Raw genomic sequence first — 18,412 nt, forward strand, 5'->3', positions numbered from 1 at the left:
CTGACTCATCTCCCAGCTGCATTATTTAGATGCGTGTGTCTTGGCTGGTATACAGCACACTGTTTCCTTGTGTGCTAATAGGCTCTCGGTATCTTTACGATTCAGGGTACAATTAAGAGGTGAGAGTTTGAGCTCCCACTTTTTCAGTTCTATTTCTGAGCTAGCGAGTGATTATGCCGGAGGTTGATGGGCAGGTGAGGAATGTGCTCTATTTTTACTCTTTACTCATTACATTTTAGTTCATATTACAATTATATAACTATAAAAATACAACAGTGAAGCTCTTATGGTTATCTTGGTGTACGTTTTTTAGGGAAGTGTGTTCCATAAAGCCAATTTATAGATGACATATTCATAAAGCTTTAATTGGTTAATCAAAATAGATCTTTATATTGGCAGTTAAAAGCCAGCAAGTTGCGAAAATCACCCATGGGAGATTTCGTAGCAGGAGTTACCTAGCAAGGGATTATCAGACATAAAGTGACATTTCTGAATACCGGATTAAAATTCATTTTTTTAACAACAACCTACAGTTGCAGCCGGCAGGAGCTAAATTGTTGATACAACACTGCCCTCTGCTGGAAAACTCTTGTTAAAACAATTCAAAATGTGTTTTCATGTGGTTTGCAACATGTTGAACTATTCTATCATGATTAACAAATATTGGGTCATTCCAGAATTGGAGGACATTTGGGCTTCAAAATTCTTGAAAAATAAACCTTCCCTTTTCAGAATTTTTTTGCTACATATTCATAAAAACAAACTAAAAAAACATCAATAGTAATACACTTCCAAAGGCTTGATTAGCACAACACTGTTAATGGAGTGCAACAGCATCACTTTCGTCATCACAGCAACAGAGTTACAAATTATTATTATTATTATTATTATTATTATTATTATGTTTATTACAACGAATGTTCCTACAGTTAGAAGAGACAGCAATGACAAAATAAAAATAAATTTCATTTTAACGGTTGTATTTCAGATTAAATTTTGTCATTTGGGAAGTGGGGGGACCGAAAAATTACGTTTTAAAGGATATACTCCAGATTTAGTGTTTTAAAAAATATTTGCAAGCATTCTTTTCTCTTAGTTTTTTAAATTTTGGTCTCAGGACAATTTATCAGTTTTAGTATTTTGGATGAGGATTGTGGATTCGTTAAAATTTGATGAGATCAAATTTCATCAATCTATCAATCTATTAACATCATATAATTAACAAATACAGTATTTATTACTGAGTATTAACAATCATACGAGTTCTGGTCGGAAAAAAAGCCCATATCACCCAAGACATTACTATTATTTATAATGAACATGTTTTGGGTACATTTCTGGGGACTTTTAGAATTTCTATACGACATAAAAAAAACAATCTAATTGTTTTAATTTTTCTTTATCATCATCATCATCATCATCATCATCATCATCATCATCATCATCATCATCATCATCATCATCATCATCATCATCATCATCATCATCATCATCATTTGGGTTATTGTTTATCATAAATACCATCACAGTCATAGTTTCAAAATGTACACTTTTCCAAAATCTTGCTCAATACATTCGTAATACAAGCAAGAATAAACCGAAGTAAAAAGCATTTAGAATTGTTAAGAATTAAGAGATTTTTGTGTCATTGTGCTTTTTGGATATGAATGGGTATGCAACACGGCGTTGGCTGTGATTTGCATGTTAGCTAGTAAATTAACATTGTTACTTTCAAATAGGATAACCTACACATTGCACGTAAACTAGGAATGAATTAAAATAACGTAACAAAAAGCCCGCTTTCCCTTTCTGCAGCGAACAAAAATCCAACCTTACAATGACGACAAGCGGTTTGATTGGATAAAAATCTGCAGGGAATATATTATTGGCTACCGACAGATGCCAATCATTTCGGAGGCGTGGCCTTAGTACGTCATTGACCAACGCGCAACCGCCAGCCAGTCCCTCCTATGTTCACTCAAGTGTCACCCTCGCCGGTTTCCTCTACGCGACACAACCGGCAGAGAAATAACTTACCGGTGGCCCAAAAGTCTCGCTGGGAGTGCGATGGATGAATCCTCGGACCAAACGCGGCCCTTCTTGAGATCGGTATGTACCCGCAAAACACCGACAACCACTTCCTGAGCGTCACGTCTGTCTGTTTCTTTGTCCGTCTTTTACCTTGTGTTTGCCAGGCAGCTGGTTAAAAGCACAAGGGATGCTTTGGGCGACCAATTCAACGGGACTACCTTCCGGCAGCTGCTATTGTTAGCCGGCTTTCTTATTCTGACACGTGGCATGGTGAAAATAAGTGATTTAGACTTTGTTTGCGAAAGGGGACTTTTCAGAATGACGCGTTCCGTGGAAATGTGTTTTCTTTTCTTGGCGTTTTGTTTCTGTTTAATGGTGGGATATAGTAGTAACTTGCTAGCTAATGGGCTAACCGGGCACGAGATTGTGCAGGTTTAAGTATTTAAGCAGAATCTTTCGTTCAGATCCATCCCGTTAACTGTACATTGTGACATTTTACATAGACAATAGGCCAGTGATGGATCAGATTTCTTTCAGGAAATGTTGACTTATAGTTAATTAGAGAAGAGAAATTTGAAACGTAGCAGAATCAGAAAGTAAACTACAGTTGAGATTGGGAACAGAATCTCAGAAGTAAAGCATTAGTGACAGATGGGATCATGACTGTCAAACTCCAGAGCTGTGCGAACAAATCCAAAAAAGAAACAGATTGCAGTGTGCTAAGTTTAAAATGCCTAACGGACTGATCTAAATGTTGGTGTAGGGTTGCCTACTGCTATGTTTCTGTCTGTCTGTCTGTCTGTCTGTCTAAGCCATTGGTGTCCAAACTATGGCCTGGGGCCAATTGTGGCCCGCCATTTATTTTTAAGCGGCACACAGCATGTGCTAAAAATCACATCTGCTACTAATACATTTGTTGTATATACTATAGAGCTTTTATAAATATAAATATATATTTATAACCTCAGAAGTTAGTTTGTTAAATTTCGTTTCCCCCCCCAAAAGCTATATTATTGGTAGGGGTGTGCCAAAAAATCTATTCTCATAAGAATCGCGATTCTCATTTAGTACAATTCAGATTCGATTTTAAATGTCCCTAAATCGATTTAATTTAAATTATTTTATACTGTCTTGCCTTTGTCTGTGTGTGCCTTTATTTGGAGCGCTGTTCATGTTGTACCCGGTTTGGCCACTGAGGGGCAGTGTGGTTCCATGCGGTCTAATACACTGTTAAGTTGTAGCCACATTAGAGAGTAGAAGGAAAAAGTCACGATCAAGTTATTCCAATAAAAGTTTGTTTTTTTTTGCAGTGTGGAGCAGTTCTTTTGAGTGATAAAGTGCCGCCAGTAGCGTGCTAATTAGCATTAGCGAGTCAGACTGGAGTAGATCATTACAATTCCTTGCACATCTATAGATTGAAGCAAAAATAATTGCCAATCAAATCATTTTGAATCAAAAATCATTCTTAATCGAAAATCCATTCTGAATCGAATCGCACACCCAAAAATCGGAATCGAATCGTGAGACATTCAAAGATTCCCACCCCTAGTGATTGGTCATTCCACATGTGGGTGTTATTTTTACAAATTGGCCAATCAACAGCCTGACACCAGCAAAGTCAACTATTTACAATTACAAACGTAACATTTCTCTTCAAAACACTATTACAAGCAAAAATTATTTCCTTCAGTTTGTTGTCAAAGTCCAAATTGTGAAAATATCACATGCAATATCTTGTTAGCTTGGATCTGTTTTGATGCAGCTGCTAATCAGTGCAGGGGGCTTTTTCTGATGGGTTACAGTGTCTCAACTCTCAACCACCCCCAAATCTCTTTGATTTTGGTGTGCTTGATAAATTAAAGTAAAAACATTTCAACGTGGCCTTTCAATCCTTTGATGTTTTGATGTTTTTTCCCCCCTGTATGTGGCCTTCAGAGGAAAAAGTTAGGACACCCCTGGCTTAGGCACTTATTTTTGCATGTATAAGCATGTGCTTACTGGTGAGGAAACATGACCCCTTCTCTGCTCAATGAAAAGAGCTCACTTGATCACTGCCTACGTTTTTCCCCCAGCCACGGAAGCCAGTGGGTTTGCTGTTACAGAAGCAATGCAAGCTGCTGTGATGCCGCACAAATTCTCTGTGTTCATTAAACCAAGAAAATTCACATCTTGAATGAACCATTGTTATCCTGTGTGCAAATTGTTGCATGTTTAAAAATACTAAATCAATGTGTCCATTATGGAAAATTGACTTTTTAATGGTTTGTATGCAAATGGTTGGGTATTTGGAGTGTGAACATAAGCAAGTAAATCTTGTATCTGCATATTCCTAAAAACGTGGCTGTGAGTAATCTGTCTTAGTACCTTACAGTTGGGCTAATTTGCATAAATAACCTCTATCCTCCAGCCTCTACACAGTTTCTCCGCCCATCACATGTGCAGGCAAAGCTCCAGAGCCTTTTTAAAGTGAAAGTTGGAATCCGTTCACGCCTGTCTAAAACATTTTCTGTCAATTGTGGCACACAGGGACCTGCCTTTTCCTATTGTAGCTGAATAATTGTTGTTGAAAATATTTCAGAATACGTAGTTTATCTACAAATCCCACCCCCACATGATATGGCTCCACGATGGAGCTAATGATAAGGCTGTGTGATTGGCATTACAACTGACCACGTAGATAATAAACGTTGACAAATTTAGTTTGTCTAGTTTGTGAAACAAGGCAATTTTTGTATGAATGTTTTTTCTTGAAACGATTTTTGGGCGTTTGTGAATCAAGGTTTGACTGTATTTGATTGCTGGAGGGAAGTTGTCGACCTGGTGGCAGCACATTGGGGTTTGGTGAAAATGTCCAGGATTTGTAATTAGTGTTGTTCCGATACTGTTTTTTGGCCTCCGATAACGATTACGATACCTAGCTTTGCAGTATCGGCCGATGCCGATACCATACCGGTACCGAAGTAGTTTTTTTCTCAACATGAATAAGCTGTCCTGCTTTTGGTTCAGAGCATTCAAGGGCCAATAGGATATGTTAGCTTGGCATGCAGTGAGCATGACACACATCAGTAAATGTCGTGCATGAGGCACAAGATGCTGCATCCAAAGTCCTATATTAGCGTCAGACTTAATGGTATCGGCATGTTACTTGTTAGTACTCACCGATACCGATGCCACCGTTCTTATGCAGTCTCGGGGCCTCTGCCGATACCAGCATCGGTATCGGAACAACACTATTTGTAATTGGCCCAGCAGGTTGGGGGTGGAGTATGCAGTAGCTACCTTGGAGACTAGCAACTGTGCTGTGCTATATGATACTTGAGGTATTTTGATGAGAGCATGTCACAGACATATTTTTCTGGAAATTGTTTTAAATTGTGATAATAAAAAAAAGCAAGATAAAGAAGTTGCTGCTGATGCTGTGTCATCCGATGATAGACATGATAGACATCTGAGTCTCATAATGTTTTCTGCTGCCTCCTGTTGGTTGAGTATGGAGCAATGAATCGGTCACATTTTCAATGGATTGCATGAAGATTTTCATGAAAAATCTGCTTGTAACGTCACATAAAAATATGGAGGTCTTGGCCATCCTTATGTGTGACGCAGGACTGGGCAATAAATCGAATTATTTGGATTAATTGTCATTTTATGAATGGAATCGTTGAAAATTTGCTGAATTGTGATATCGAGTTTTGTCTTCTATTATTAAAAGCTGTTGTTCTGATGTTCAGTTCCATCCAAATGTTTTTGTGAGTTGTAATTTTGCCCAATGCTGGATGGGTGGTTTACACAACATGTTTTCAATAGGTACCAACTACTTTATTGTGGCATTTAAGCACAAACAATGAATGTTAAGTTTATGTTAAAACTGATTTTGAATCAGTATATATTATTGTTGTCTGAACATTTTGCACAGGAATTATTATTGAACTAGACAAAGTACAATTTCTGGAGAAATTGCGTGGGAATGCTGAATGCTAAGATGAATGCTGATGATGTAAATTGGTAGCTATATTATGTGAAAATTACAAAGTTTTAATTGTACTTGAAAGATAAACAAATAAAAAGAAAACTTGAACTGCAATCTGGTGAAGTTGGGATTCAAACCCTTGCCTCCTGTTTACCGGTCAAAGCTCTGCTGTAGTAGCCTACCCATTGAGCCACAGAGGACTTGCTGTGAAATGTAATTGAAGGATGTCTTAGAGTGAATGTGTCATTGAAAATGATTGGCGATTAAGTGTGTTTATAATGTCGAATAACGCTAAAACTGGAGATCTTAGGACTGGGCAAAAATAGCTCCAGGGAAGATGTGAATTTTTGAATGCTTTTTGAATGCTTTCAATTTCAGCATTCCCACAATTAACTCATTCACTGCCATTGACGGCTATAGACGTCAAAAGTTTATTTTAACTATTTCTATTAGTTAAATTTTTTTTTCCCACTTTTACTAACAAGAGTATGAAAACCTTTTTTTTTAATTGTACATTCAGAACAGATATAAAATTTGTGATTAATCGTTAGTTAACTAGTGAAGTCATGTGATTAATTACAACAAAAAAAATTATAATCGCCTGACGCCCCTAATTTAAATAAAAAATACGGGCCGTCAGACGATTACAATTTGTATTCGTAATTACTCGCATGACTTCAATAGTTGACTCATGATTAATGAATTTTTTTATATCTGTTATAAATGTACAATAATAATGTTTTCTAGGTTTTCATAAAAATGAAATGAAAACAATATTAAACTAATAGAAATGGTTCACATGAATCTATAGTCGTCAATGGCAGTGAATGAGTTAATGCAACCTTTAAATAAATGTTTTTTTTGGGTTTATTAGATTAACATGGATTAAAATTGTAATCGTCCCGAATGGCTGAAATTTTTTTATTGAGATTTTATTTTTTGGCCACATCGCCCAGCCCTAATGTGACGTAAAGTAATGTGAGCTGTTGACACATTGCGCGAGACTTCTGCTCTGTGACTAAGGACTTAACTGCACAAGCTTTCAATAGCTTTTTTGTGATTTCCCCCACAGAAGGGTAGGGTGGAAGAGAGGAAAATTATTACATCACAGTAGTAACATGGCAAAACATTCCTTTTTGTGCTGAATACTCACCGGCACATTAAAGTTGACCATAAAAAAGTAGGTTGTTGTTTGACTTTTGGTGTAAGTCCCTGTCAGTCAGGGGTCGCCACAGTGATGAACTGAATTAGAATTATAGAGCAAAGATCAGTAATTATGCATCGTTTTCATCGTATTTCTTGCCATGCCATTAGCTCCTTTAAGTAAACAATAAAAAGTAAACATTTTCACATGTCCCCTTTTAGTCTTTTAGGCAACAGTTCTTGGACCTACCTGACTGCCACATCCAGTTGAGAAACATCATCATTGTCCAAGTTGCTGATATAGATTAGCTGTAAATAATCGAAGAAATTAATGTTCCGCAAAGTTAGATGTATTAAGTCTTTATTCAAGGTGAATTTTAAAATCTATTCTACAGTCTTGAAGACTTCAGTAATATATTCTGATGTCTTTGTTTTGGGCAGAACCGGAACTGGCTGTATCAGTTTAATGCTCTTTTGAGGGAGTCCAGCCAGAAGACTATTACAATAATCAAGTCTACTAGAGATAAAAGCATGGCTAAGATTCACCCGGTCTGCTTGGAGCATGGAACCCTTCAGTATGCATATGTTTTTTTTATTTAAGTGATTGATTTAATATGATAAAGAGTATATCAGCACCCCGAGATTTCAGACTAGGTCTTTGTTTTTTAAAGACAGTGACTTCAAGTGTTAACCAACAAGTTTTGAAGAAATGTTTGATTCATCCACTTGTTAATTTGCCTTAGACAGTGACACAACACGTTCATTGAACTGTTATCATTTGGGGAAATTGATAAATATAGCTGCATAGCCAATTAGCCATGATGATAGCCAACATTGGTGTTCTGAAGCATTTGACCCAAAAGCCTGAAAAAAGAGGGAGGGTCCATGGACTGACCCTTGAGGGACTCCACATGGCCATTCGATCAGATTCAAAACTTTCTATTGTCACAAAATGTCTTTCATCCAAATAGGATGGATGGATGGATGGATGAACTAAAGCGCACTACTAACCTTAACAGGTGATTTGACTTTTCCTAAACCTGTTAATCTGTTAATTGCTTCAGTACTTTTTAATCAAATTGCTGTTGTCTAAAAAGGAGCAAAATTCACAACAGGTGTTTGATCCATGAATACATTTCAAGCAACATCTGTGCCTTTCTGTGACTCTTCCAGTCTCTCTGTATCTCTGTTGCAACCTGCTTGTGATACTGTGACACTTTAAAGGTTATTCCCCTCTCCTGTTTGAAGCCTTGTGGTGGCAAGGTAATAATTGTTAGGTGTCGTCTTGGTCTCAGGATGTCGCATGGTGACGAGGATTGTAAATACGAGTTCTTTTTGAACCAGGAAGTGTATTGGATGGTCCATGAATAACACCATTTACAGTTCATATCCTTGTTCTAAAACAGCAGATTGTGCAAAATCTTTTATTATTATTTTTTTATTGGTACTCGTGTTAAGCTTGTCAATATTGATCTGCTTTTGTAACTTGAACCTGGTGTAGTGTCTGTGTCAAATTGTAGTTAAAGGTCAACAACTTTGAGTAAATTGCAGAAGCTATGGAAGCACTAGCACATAAATTTAAACTAAAATGGTGTCTCCTTAGTTGCCAGAATACTTTTTGTTAGATACCATTTATTTAATACACAACTTTTGGATTATATTTCTATATTATGTATCACCAATACTGAATCCTTCCTTATGGCCTCATCATCGGAAAATTCTGCAGGCGGGAGATTTTGCACTTTGGCCAGCAACATGCCAGTTAATGTAAACATTAAAACACTTACTACTCATCCTTTTGGAGCCGGTGTAGCTGCTGCTGCTCAACAAACATGGATCCACCCCCATCCCCACCCCCGCCCTCCCTCCTCCTTCCCACTGGATAGCCATCAAAGTGCTTCTAACAATCATTATTTCGCACTTTCATCCTTCACTTTTGCAGGTATTACTGTTAGGGATAGACCGATTATTGGCTGGGCCGATTATCAGCGGCGATATTCTGTTATATTTTCACAAATATCGGCATCAGCCATTTTGAAGACTCATACACTCTATAAACAGTTGGGTCAAACGTAACCCAATTATGGATCAAAAATGGTCCGATCCACTTAATGGGTCAATTTGACCCAACTTTCTGGGTTGTTTTATACAAAATGACCCAATTTTTTGACCCAAGTAACGGACCAGACCAATATTCATGAGTTGTTTTACACTAAAAGACCCATTTCTTGACTCAAAGTTGGGTCAAATCGACCCAAGTAGAGGATTGGTCAATTTTTGACTCAAAGTTGGGTTATTTTTCACCCAACAGTTTTTAGAGTGTACGCCCAATAATCGACTAACTTCAGGGCACTAGTTATAAAAAATTTCAGAGATGCTGTTGGCCCTGCACCACCTGTTTTTGTTTGAAATTAAAACTAAGATAAGTAAACTTTTAATACTGTACTTCAGATATTTAGGAAAACTTTATTTACTGTAGAAAATAGGTAGCTATTTAATTAAGTGTTTATTTAACTTTTGAAAATATGCTATTGCACCTGTGAGATCCCTGAACTTTTTGTTAGATAAAAAAAAAGAAAAGAAAAGATGACTTTTTTTTTACTCCAAAATTTAACGAACCCTAAAAGTTGTTTAATAAACATTTTCTTAAAAATTTAAGATCTGGAGTTTTTTCAAATTTTGATGCCAATGTTTTCCCTTTTAGAAAACAAATATCAGCTTCAAATATCGGTTATTGGCGTTCTTGACTACTAATAATCGGTATCAGCATCAGCCGTGAAAAAAACATATCCGTCTATCTCTAATTACTGTTTCAAATTTAGTTCCAACTTCCACCTTTTGCTATCACTTTGTTGCTTGTTATGGAACTAAATAGAACAGATAAACAATCATATTTATAGTGTTGTTAGTAAGGCAACCATAATGATCTCTAGGGAATCCTCTTTGACCATTGCTTATTGTGTCTACCTCTTTTCACCCTCTCAAAAAGAAGACAATATTATGACCTGAGCGAAAGCTATTCTTTGAATTTCGATGAAATGTTTCAATGGCAATCTCAATGTCGTTTTTTTGGGAATCTTAATGACTGCATTCCTAGCTTCAATCCAAAGCCGCCGCCTGAAGAATGCCATGCTGTGTGTCTGTTTCCATTTATCTGCATGGGGGATTGGTTTTCATTTGTGACCTGAATACCTCAGCGGGTAAACATTTGTATGTCCTCTGAACGTGTGCGTATGTCCTCCATGTGTTGCCGCGCGTGTGCGTTTTTTTAGCTCTTGGCCGGGGCAAATAAAATATTAATGGTGCCATGGTGGGATTGGCTGCCGAGCAAAGAGCGGGCTGACAACAGGGTAGAGCAGAGCACTGTGTTCTGAAGCAGCTCGTTCCCCCTCTCCCTCTCTCTTCCTCGCTGTATAAAGACACAAGCAGAGGAATCGGGAAGAGACAAGTGTGATTGTGTCTTGACTGAGTCCGTTCCGTACGAGGAAACTCAAAAACAGGGATCGAGCTAACGTCCTTGCTGTCTTTGCTAGGATCTCAATGGACAAACAGAGCGAAGAAAAGCATGTTCTAACGGTAGGTCCTCCCGTGTTTGCATTTGCCGTGGTTGGTACGTGAACAATGTCCCATCTCCAATAAGGCTGCATGCATTGTTTGTTTTGTACCCCCCCCCCCCCCTTTCTAGACAGGAACGCTATTAAGTAGGGCAGGTGCTTAGAGCACTGTCTGGTAGAAGGCACTATTTCAGAAAGTCAAATTCAAGGTGAAAGCAGGGGTGATTAGAGGCTGTTCACTCGTTCATTCATTCATTTGACATGCTTCCTGAAATGGGGACGTTTGCTTTCTAATCTTTATTGATCACAAGGAGTGAAGACTAGAAGAAACCAGCAGAGACTGTTATGGCTGCTTGAAAGAGTGGGACAAGGAGAAAAGGGAGAAAAAGAGAGACTGTTTGGGAGAGATGGCTTAAAATGGGTCTGCCAAGATAGTGGAACATGAAGGTGGTGCATGCTGTTCAGACAGATGACGTTCAGTCGAGTTATTAGCACTGATTCTAATCGTCCCCATTCAGTGAGGAACAATATTTTTGTTGGGATACGGATGATAGCAGCAATATCAGACACTTTTTTTGGTATGTTTTTCTTTATCAACATACTGCACTGTCATTTTGAGAGTTTAGTTGAAAAGGAATATAACGATACGGACAATATCAATACAGTACTAGATATCATGAAACTCAAAAATTGATTTGAAATACAGCTTTTAAACACTTAACTCAGGGGTGCTCAAGTTCGGTCCTCGAGAGCCCCTATCCAGCCTGTTTTCCATGTTTCCCTCCTGCAGCACAGCTGAATCTAATGATCAGCTAAGCAGCAAGGTTTGCTGAAGCCTGATAACGATCCTGATCATGAATCAGGTGTGATAATGGAGAGAAACATGGAAAACAGGCTGGATAGAGGCTCTCCAGGACCGAACTTGAACACCCCTGACTTAACCCATCCAATTTCAAAAAAAAGTATAAATACGTTTTCTTGGTCCTGAACTCCCCAAAACGTATTTATTCGTTGTTAGGTTTAAAAAAAATAAATGTTTTTTAATGCAAAAGCAGTGGTGGGCAAACTCAGTCCTCGAGGGCCGGAGTCCTGCAGGTTTTTGATGTTTCCCTTCTCCAACACAGCTGGTATATAATCAGCTCATTATTAATCAATGCATAAGCCTGATAACAATCCTGTTGATTGGAATCAGCTTGTGTTGGAAGAGGGAAACCTCCAAAACCTGCAGGACTCCGGCCCTTGAAGACCGCATACATAAGGCTTTGATGCAGCTTCTGACATGAAGAGGTTGCTTAATACAATGGTAGTTATTACAAAAAATGGCCAGAAGTTGGCAGCAGAGTATAAGAGATCAACCAGGGCCATGTTGCAACAAGCTCTTTTCCCAAGTGTTTTCAACAGAATAATGATGAAACTTAGCTATAATCTAATGCTAATTGATGCATAACGGAAACAGAAATATTACTTTTTTTCCTGATGACAGAAGAGACTCTAATCTTTCGTTTGGTAAGTTCCATGTTTTTATAGCAATAGAGCACAATATTCTGCGGGCCTTGCAAAATCAGTCAAAATCCAGTAAAACAGCCGGAAGTGAAGGGGATTGCTTCAGTAAAGCCAGGAGCGAAAATGGCTGGGAGTGAATGAGTTAAATGCATTTACAAATACCGAGGTTATATTAAAAAGTGTTAATGTCCCTTTCAGTGATTTAATTCAGGCAATACTTTAATAATTTTTTTAAAAACTAGATAAAATTAACTGAACATTTCCACACAAGTGCCGTTATTATGCAGCTACAATGTAGATATGTCTCAGTGGAAACATTTAATTCCATCCGTACTTCTGATTGACAAATAAAACATTCAATAATAACGGGATTTACATTCAAGCAATGTAGCTGTCTTTAAAAGGGCATTTTCACAATTATACAGATGATTATTTTGAACTTCAGAAAAGTGAATAATTTAAATGATGCACAATACAATAGAGCTGTCAAAATTAATCGATTAATTGACAACTATTTTAATAATTGAATAATCGCTTGGAGACATTTTTTGATTCAAAATTTTCCAGTAATTGTTCACTAATTTCTGTAGTCCTTCATGAAAGAACAGTCCTTCTGTGTTTAATCAAAATAAGACAGTTGCAAACATCTGTTTTTACTTTGGAAAACAATGACCAAACCAGTAACATAATACAACATCAACCCCCCCCTTTTTTTTCTTCTAATCACTATATACAAATATGAAATAACCACGAATGACTGGTTAATAAACAGTAATCAGGGGGGGGGGGGGTCTTTTTAATACACTTTAATGAAAAATTCAAATGATACCGATTAGTCGATTAATCGATAGTGACAGCACTACAATACATTACATATTGCTAGACTGCATGTTTATTCCCAACCATAATATGAGCATCATGTGTTCTTACGTTGTACTTTGTACAAATGTACACAGTGTTCCGAACTTCCTAACAAACTTGAAGGCGTAATTAACGGTTATGTATGTTGTATTCTAAAAACACGTTTGTGTAAATGGAATTTTAAGGTGCTTAAGAAGACTAAAAAGATTTATTTTTTTCTTAACCAGCTTTATCCTTTGCATGTAAACATTGTATCATGTGATTCCGGATCATACTTGCACTGATTGGTGGGGTTAGGTCGTCAGTCTGTCACCAATATTAATCCCAGAAAAAATGTTTTTTTTATTTGCTAGCACCTGCAGTACTTGTGTTGTTAGCTACGAACAGTTTAGTCAACTTTTAGTCATCCTTACAAATGTACTTACCTGTAGTAAGGAAGGTAAAATGCCACCATTTTTTTTTTTTGCGTGCTTTCACACATTATCATGCAAATCCACTTCAGAGGAATGCAAACATAAAACACACACTTTCTAGTGCACACACAGTCACAGATGGCCTAACTCTAACAATAGAGTGATTATGGTAATACATGTGGGAATCGTCATTTAAGTCAGGCTCATGATCAGGAATGTAACATGGAAAGCAAGTAGTGGTATATTGTTCATGTCTGTGGTAGTGACTCGCACATAGAGGCCAAGATGTGGTAGTGATGACGCCAATGTATCATGTATCTTTTCAGTATGCGCCTTCATCACCTTTTGTTTTGCATTCCTTCCCAGTTGGCACAAGTACTTCTCTGTGAGTGATTGCAGGAATGGAAAGGATAGGATTGTGTTGCACCACCGTTTCTCAATGAGACCAGATAATTGCACATTTGATTCCTTTGTTGAAGAATGCTGTTGACATGAAATAAGTGTCGGTCAGGACTTGTTCATATGAATGCCCATGCTAAACTCTTCCTTTTGTTTATCCTTAATTGAGTCCATTCTTATCTACCGCCAGCCCATGCCAACATTAGGTCACTCACTGTCATCCTGTGGTATTTATAAACCATGTGTGACTATGTCGCCTCCGATGTCTCAACATAGGACGTCATGCTTGGCTAAATGTATGACTGGGGGTTGCCATTAGTCTACAGGTTAAAACATTATTGAGTATCATTTCATTTTTATTAATGGTAAATCTATTGTTTTATTTAATTAGTTTATTTATTTGTATTGATTCGGTGGAAGTTTTGTAAAGTTATGATGTGGTCACACCATGTTTTCTGTGGGTGTAGCATGGTGCGACATCCATGTGAATATGTTATCCGGTGGTGCACCCACTTAGGCCACACACGCTGCAGTAACTAAATACAGGTTCTCTGCAGCTGTCTGAATGTCCCAACACTTAAGGGCAGGGAGTCAAGAGAACACCAATGACACACTTTATAATTGGACCAACCACGTCTTTGGTTGAAGAGGTATATTGTTTTGTATGCATGTATATGCATTTAGTTATTTTATTAAATTAAAGTCCATTGCATAGAACACGGTATTTCTTTATACTTTTAGCTAAGCGGTCTATTGCACTTTACTATTTGACTTGTGTTTTAAAATTCAGCCTGCCTACTGTATAGTGTGGTACATTGAAAACAAAGTATGATTTTTTTTTTATGAAGCTTTTTGTCAGCTATTGTGTTGCTTAATTGCTCAATTACTAAATTGTAAAAATGTGTGGACATGAGGCAAATTTCAAATTAATGGTTTCTTCCACAAATTTCACAAAAATGTTAAGTATTTTCTATATATTTTTATACATATTATATTTACTTTTCAGTGTTTGTTTATTTTTAGTACTTTTTTTATAGACTTTAAGTGTAAACCGGTACTGTATTCTTCGGACAATAGTTGCTTCGAAGTAGGAATGGGTGACATTGCCAACAAAATCAAATCAAATTATTTTTTTCAGTCATTCAGGATGATTACAATTTTAATCAATTTTAATCTAATAAACCCAACAAACATATTTAAAGGTTTAATTTATTCAAAAACAATTCCTGTGCAAAATGTTCAGACAACAATAATGTATGCTGAATCAAAATCAGTTTTAACATAAACTTAAAATTCATAGTTTGTGCTTAAATGCCAAAATTAAGTAGTTGGTAGCTCTTGTAAATCACCCATCCAGCATTCTGCCACTTATGCAAAAGTCCAACTCACAAAAACATTTGGCTGTAACAGAACATAAGAACAACAGCTTTTATGCAGAAGACAAAATTCAATTTCAAGATTTAGCAAATTTTCAACGATTTATTTTTTAAATGTCGACGTATCGAATAAATTCGATTTATAGCCCAGCCCTATTTTGAAGTATGTTACACCAGTAAAAAAAAAAAAAGTATCATGAAGAAGAAACAATGTAAGTCATCCAAGTGCGGAGCACAGTATAAGTCACATATTGGGGGCGGGGGGTGGATGTTGTATTTTACAAAAACCAAGACTAAGAACAGTCCCTGTTCCATAATCCTGGTGTGTTTGGAACTAGCACACACTGCTTCACTCCAACCGTTGACAGGCTGACAAGCTTCCAGAATTCCATCCACGTATGTCTTTAAATCCATCCTTCAATGCATCAATTTGCTTACGGGGTCAGGTTGACGGTGCAGAAGCCTAAGCAGGAAAGCCCAGACTCAGACATTTCTCTCCCTAGCCAGTTTGTCCAGTTCTTTCTGGGTTAAACTAAAGGTGTTCCCAGGCCAGCTGGCAGATGGAGTCTCTCCAACTTGTCGTTGGTTGTCCCAACTCCTGATGGGATATTGTGGAACACCTTCGGTTAAAGAACGTAGCTCACCCAGTAAATTAAGAGCTTCACCTTTTGAGCTCGACTCCTTCTACACTAAAATAGATCACCGCCGATGCTGCGCCAATCCACCTGTCGATTTCCCCTTCCATTCGATTTGCACCCACTCAAATAAAATGTGAGCCAGTCAGGCCTTAAAGTTGATATCATCGCAACTTTTGAGTGAGAGAATATCCATTATTCTAGGACAGTAGGCTCAAACCCAAGTTTTTTTTTTTTTTTTTTAATCAAAGGTGTAACAACTGAACACATTTTTGCAACCCCACCTGAAGACAGACAGGTATTTTAATGAGGAAAAACAGATGGTCCTACAGTGAAACAGGGAAAACCTCTTTGTCTAAGCGCAATGGGACAGCGTCATTAGAAGATCGTGAGGGCTTCAGGCGACCCACATTCTCCTGTAAAGAGGATATAGTCAAAGGCTCAAACTGCTTAAAAGCTGGGTAGGTGACATGGATTGAAGGGAAGGTTGGGATTACATACCTTGTAGAAGACACTTTCTTTACAAGAGAGTTAAGGAACCCTTCCTGTCCACTATTAACTCATTCACTCTGAGCCATTTTCACTGAAGCAACCCCCTTTGCTCCCAGCTGTTTTACTAGATTTTAGCAGATATTGCAAGGCCCACAGAATATTGTTTTCTATTGCTATAAAAACATGGAACCTACCAAAAGAAAGATTAGAATCTCTTCTTTCATCAGGAAAAAAAAGTATATTTCTATCTGCAGCAATTAGCATTAGAATATAGCTAAGTTTCATCATTATTCACATTCTTGTTGAAAACACTGGCAAAAAGAGCTTGTTGCAACATGGCCCTGGTTGATCTCTTATACTTTGCTGCCACTTGCTGGCCGTATTTGTAATAACTACCATTGCTTCAAACATTCTCTTCAGTTCAGAGCCTGCATCAAATGCTCTAGCATAAAAAAAACATTAAAAAACATATAAATATTTATACGTGTTTGGGAGTAAATGAGTTAAAATTGTCCCCCCCGAAAATTCACATTTGCTTCAGCATTTACTTTTTAAATATTTGCAAACACCCATGGCTGCATAAAGAACTTTTCAATATTAATATCTCTATTAGCCCCCCAAATTCAATATCGGTCACGCTCTACTCACCAGCCATATAAAATGAATGTAATGTTTTAGAGCTGATGATTTTAACCTTGTTGAATCAAGCCTAAATTGTGCATGCTGATGAGACTCGGGTAGCTAATTCAGGCATTGGCCATCGTGTCCAGCTGTATATATTATTGCAGAATATTTGAGGATGTAGTTGGCCGAAACCTCTGCATTTAACAGATTATTCTTATTCAATTTTGCCATGAGTGTGACTATTCATGTTGTTGTCACTCAGTGTGTGTTCTCATTCATTGCATAAACCTCTGATAATCTATAATGGCCTGTCAAGATGAGAACGAATGAATGATGTATGCATGTTGGCTCATCCATCAGTGCCAATCCTAGGCTGATTTCTGGATCAATTTTGAGATTAAGTTCACACTTTGGTTGGGTGAATTTAGACCTGTAAGGTTTTTAAAACATATTTGTCTTTTGTCTTTTGTCTTTTTCCTAGGGTCTAGATGAGGAGGCAATAGTTGACCATGGAAAGAGCAGCTTCACCATTCAAACAAACTGTGAAAAGGATGACTTAGAAAGTAAGTCATAAATTAAGACACGACTGAATATTATGTATTTTCATAAATGTATCTGGTTATGTGGCTTCAATACCTCATTGCTTAAGTCCTTCATTAAAAAATTATACTTCATCTTCACTCTGTTTTTGACCTTCCAAAGCCCTTTGCTCTATGGCTCACCCAAGCACTTATTAGTTCCAAACTGATTAATGGTGCTTAAATGTTTCTGCACTACATGTGTTTGTCATAAAATTAGAATATCAAGGAACAGTCCATTTATGTGACTAATTCGTTTGAAAAAGTGAAACTTGCATGTTACATTAGTTCACCACACACAAAGTGAACTATTTCAAGACTTTTTGTCTCAATTTTAATGATTATGGTAGAAAGACACAAAAAATAACTAGACAAAGTGCAATTTGTGTGGAAAAGGCATGGAAATGCTGAAATGCTGAATGCGATTAGCTGAATGCTAAGATTTGAATACATGTACTTAAGTAAATTGAAAGATACATGATGTGAAAATCTATTTTTTTTTACCTGTAGTTAAATGACAAATTAATAAAAAGAAAACTTGAACTGTAATCTGTCAAAGGTGGGATATAATCATTTTAGAGAAATTATAATCAATTCCCTGGTATGATAGTCAGGTGGTATTGAACTATCAAATGTACTAAAATGTGATTCAAGTGGGGTTTGAACCCAGGTTCTCCGTGGTGAAAGGAAATTGCTCTGAGCACTGACCTAACTTGACTTGTTCAAATTCATGGTTAATAGCGTATTTATTTTAAAACGTGTCATCTGATGCTGAAAGCTAACATGCATTTAATCATTTCAGTGAAATTATAATCTGATCTGATAGTCATCTG

At 37.2% G+C, this 18,412-nt stretch overlaps 1 protein-coding gene across 10 annotated transcripts in view; it reads left to right on the plus strand.

Moving 5' to 3' along the window:
- The first annotated feature begins 1,967 nt into the window (after nucleotides 1-1,967).
- LOC147158081 (sodium bicarbonate cotransporter 3-like) overlaps nucleotides 1,968-18,412 on the plus strand; it is a 90,949-nt gene continuing 74,504 nt past the window's right edge. For 9 of the 10 annotated variants that reach the window (XR_015091176.1, XR_015091177.1, XR_015091178.1 and 6 more), the window contains exons 1-2: nucleotides 1,968-2,109; nucleotides 17,483-17,564. Coding sequence is in view for 7 of the 10 variants with exons in the window: in XM_086062425.1 (XP_085918551.1) it covers nucleotides 2,068-2,109; nucleotides 17,483-17,564 (124 nt within the window). In the remaining 3 variants the exon portion in view is untranslated. Of the gene's footprint in view, nucleotides 2,110-10,456; nucleotides 10,721-17,482; nucleotides 17,565-18,412 lie in introns of those variants that run through there. The other variant, XM_086062426.1, reaches the window with a different exon arrangement.

The sequence above is a fragment of the Leptonotus elevatus genome, chromosome 19, assembly GCF_054856555.1.
Source record: "Leptonotus elevatus isolate MCC_2025b chromosome 19, RoL_Lele_1.0, whole genome shotgun sequence".
Taxonomy (NCBI): domain Eukaryota; kingdom Metazoa; phylum Chordata; class Actinopteri; order Syngnathiformes; family Syngnathidae; genus Leptonotus; species Leptonotus elevatus.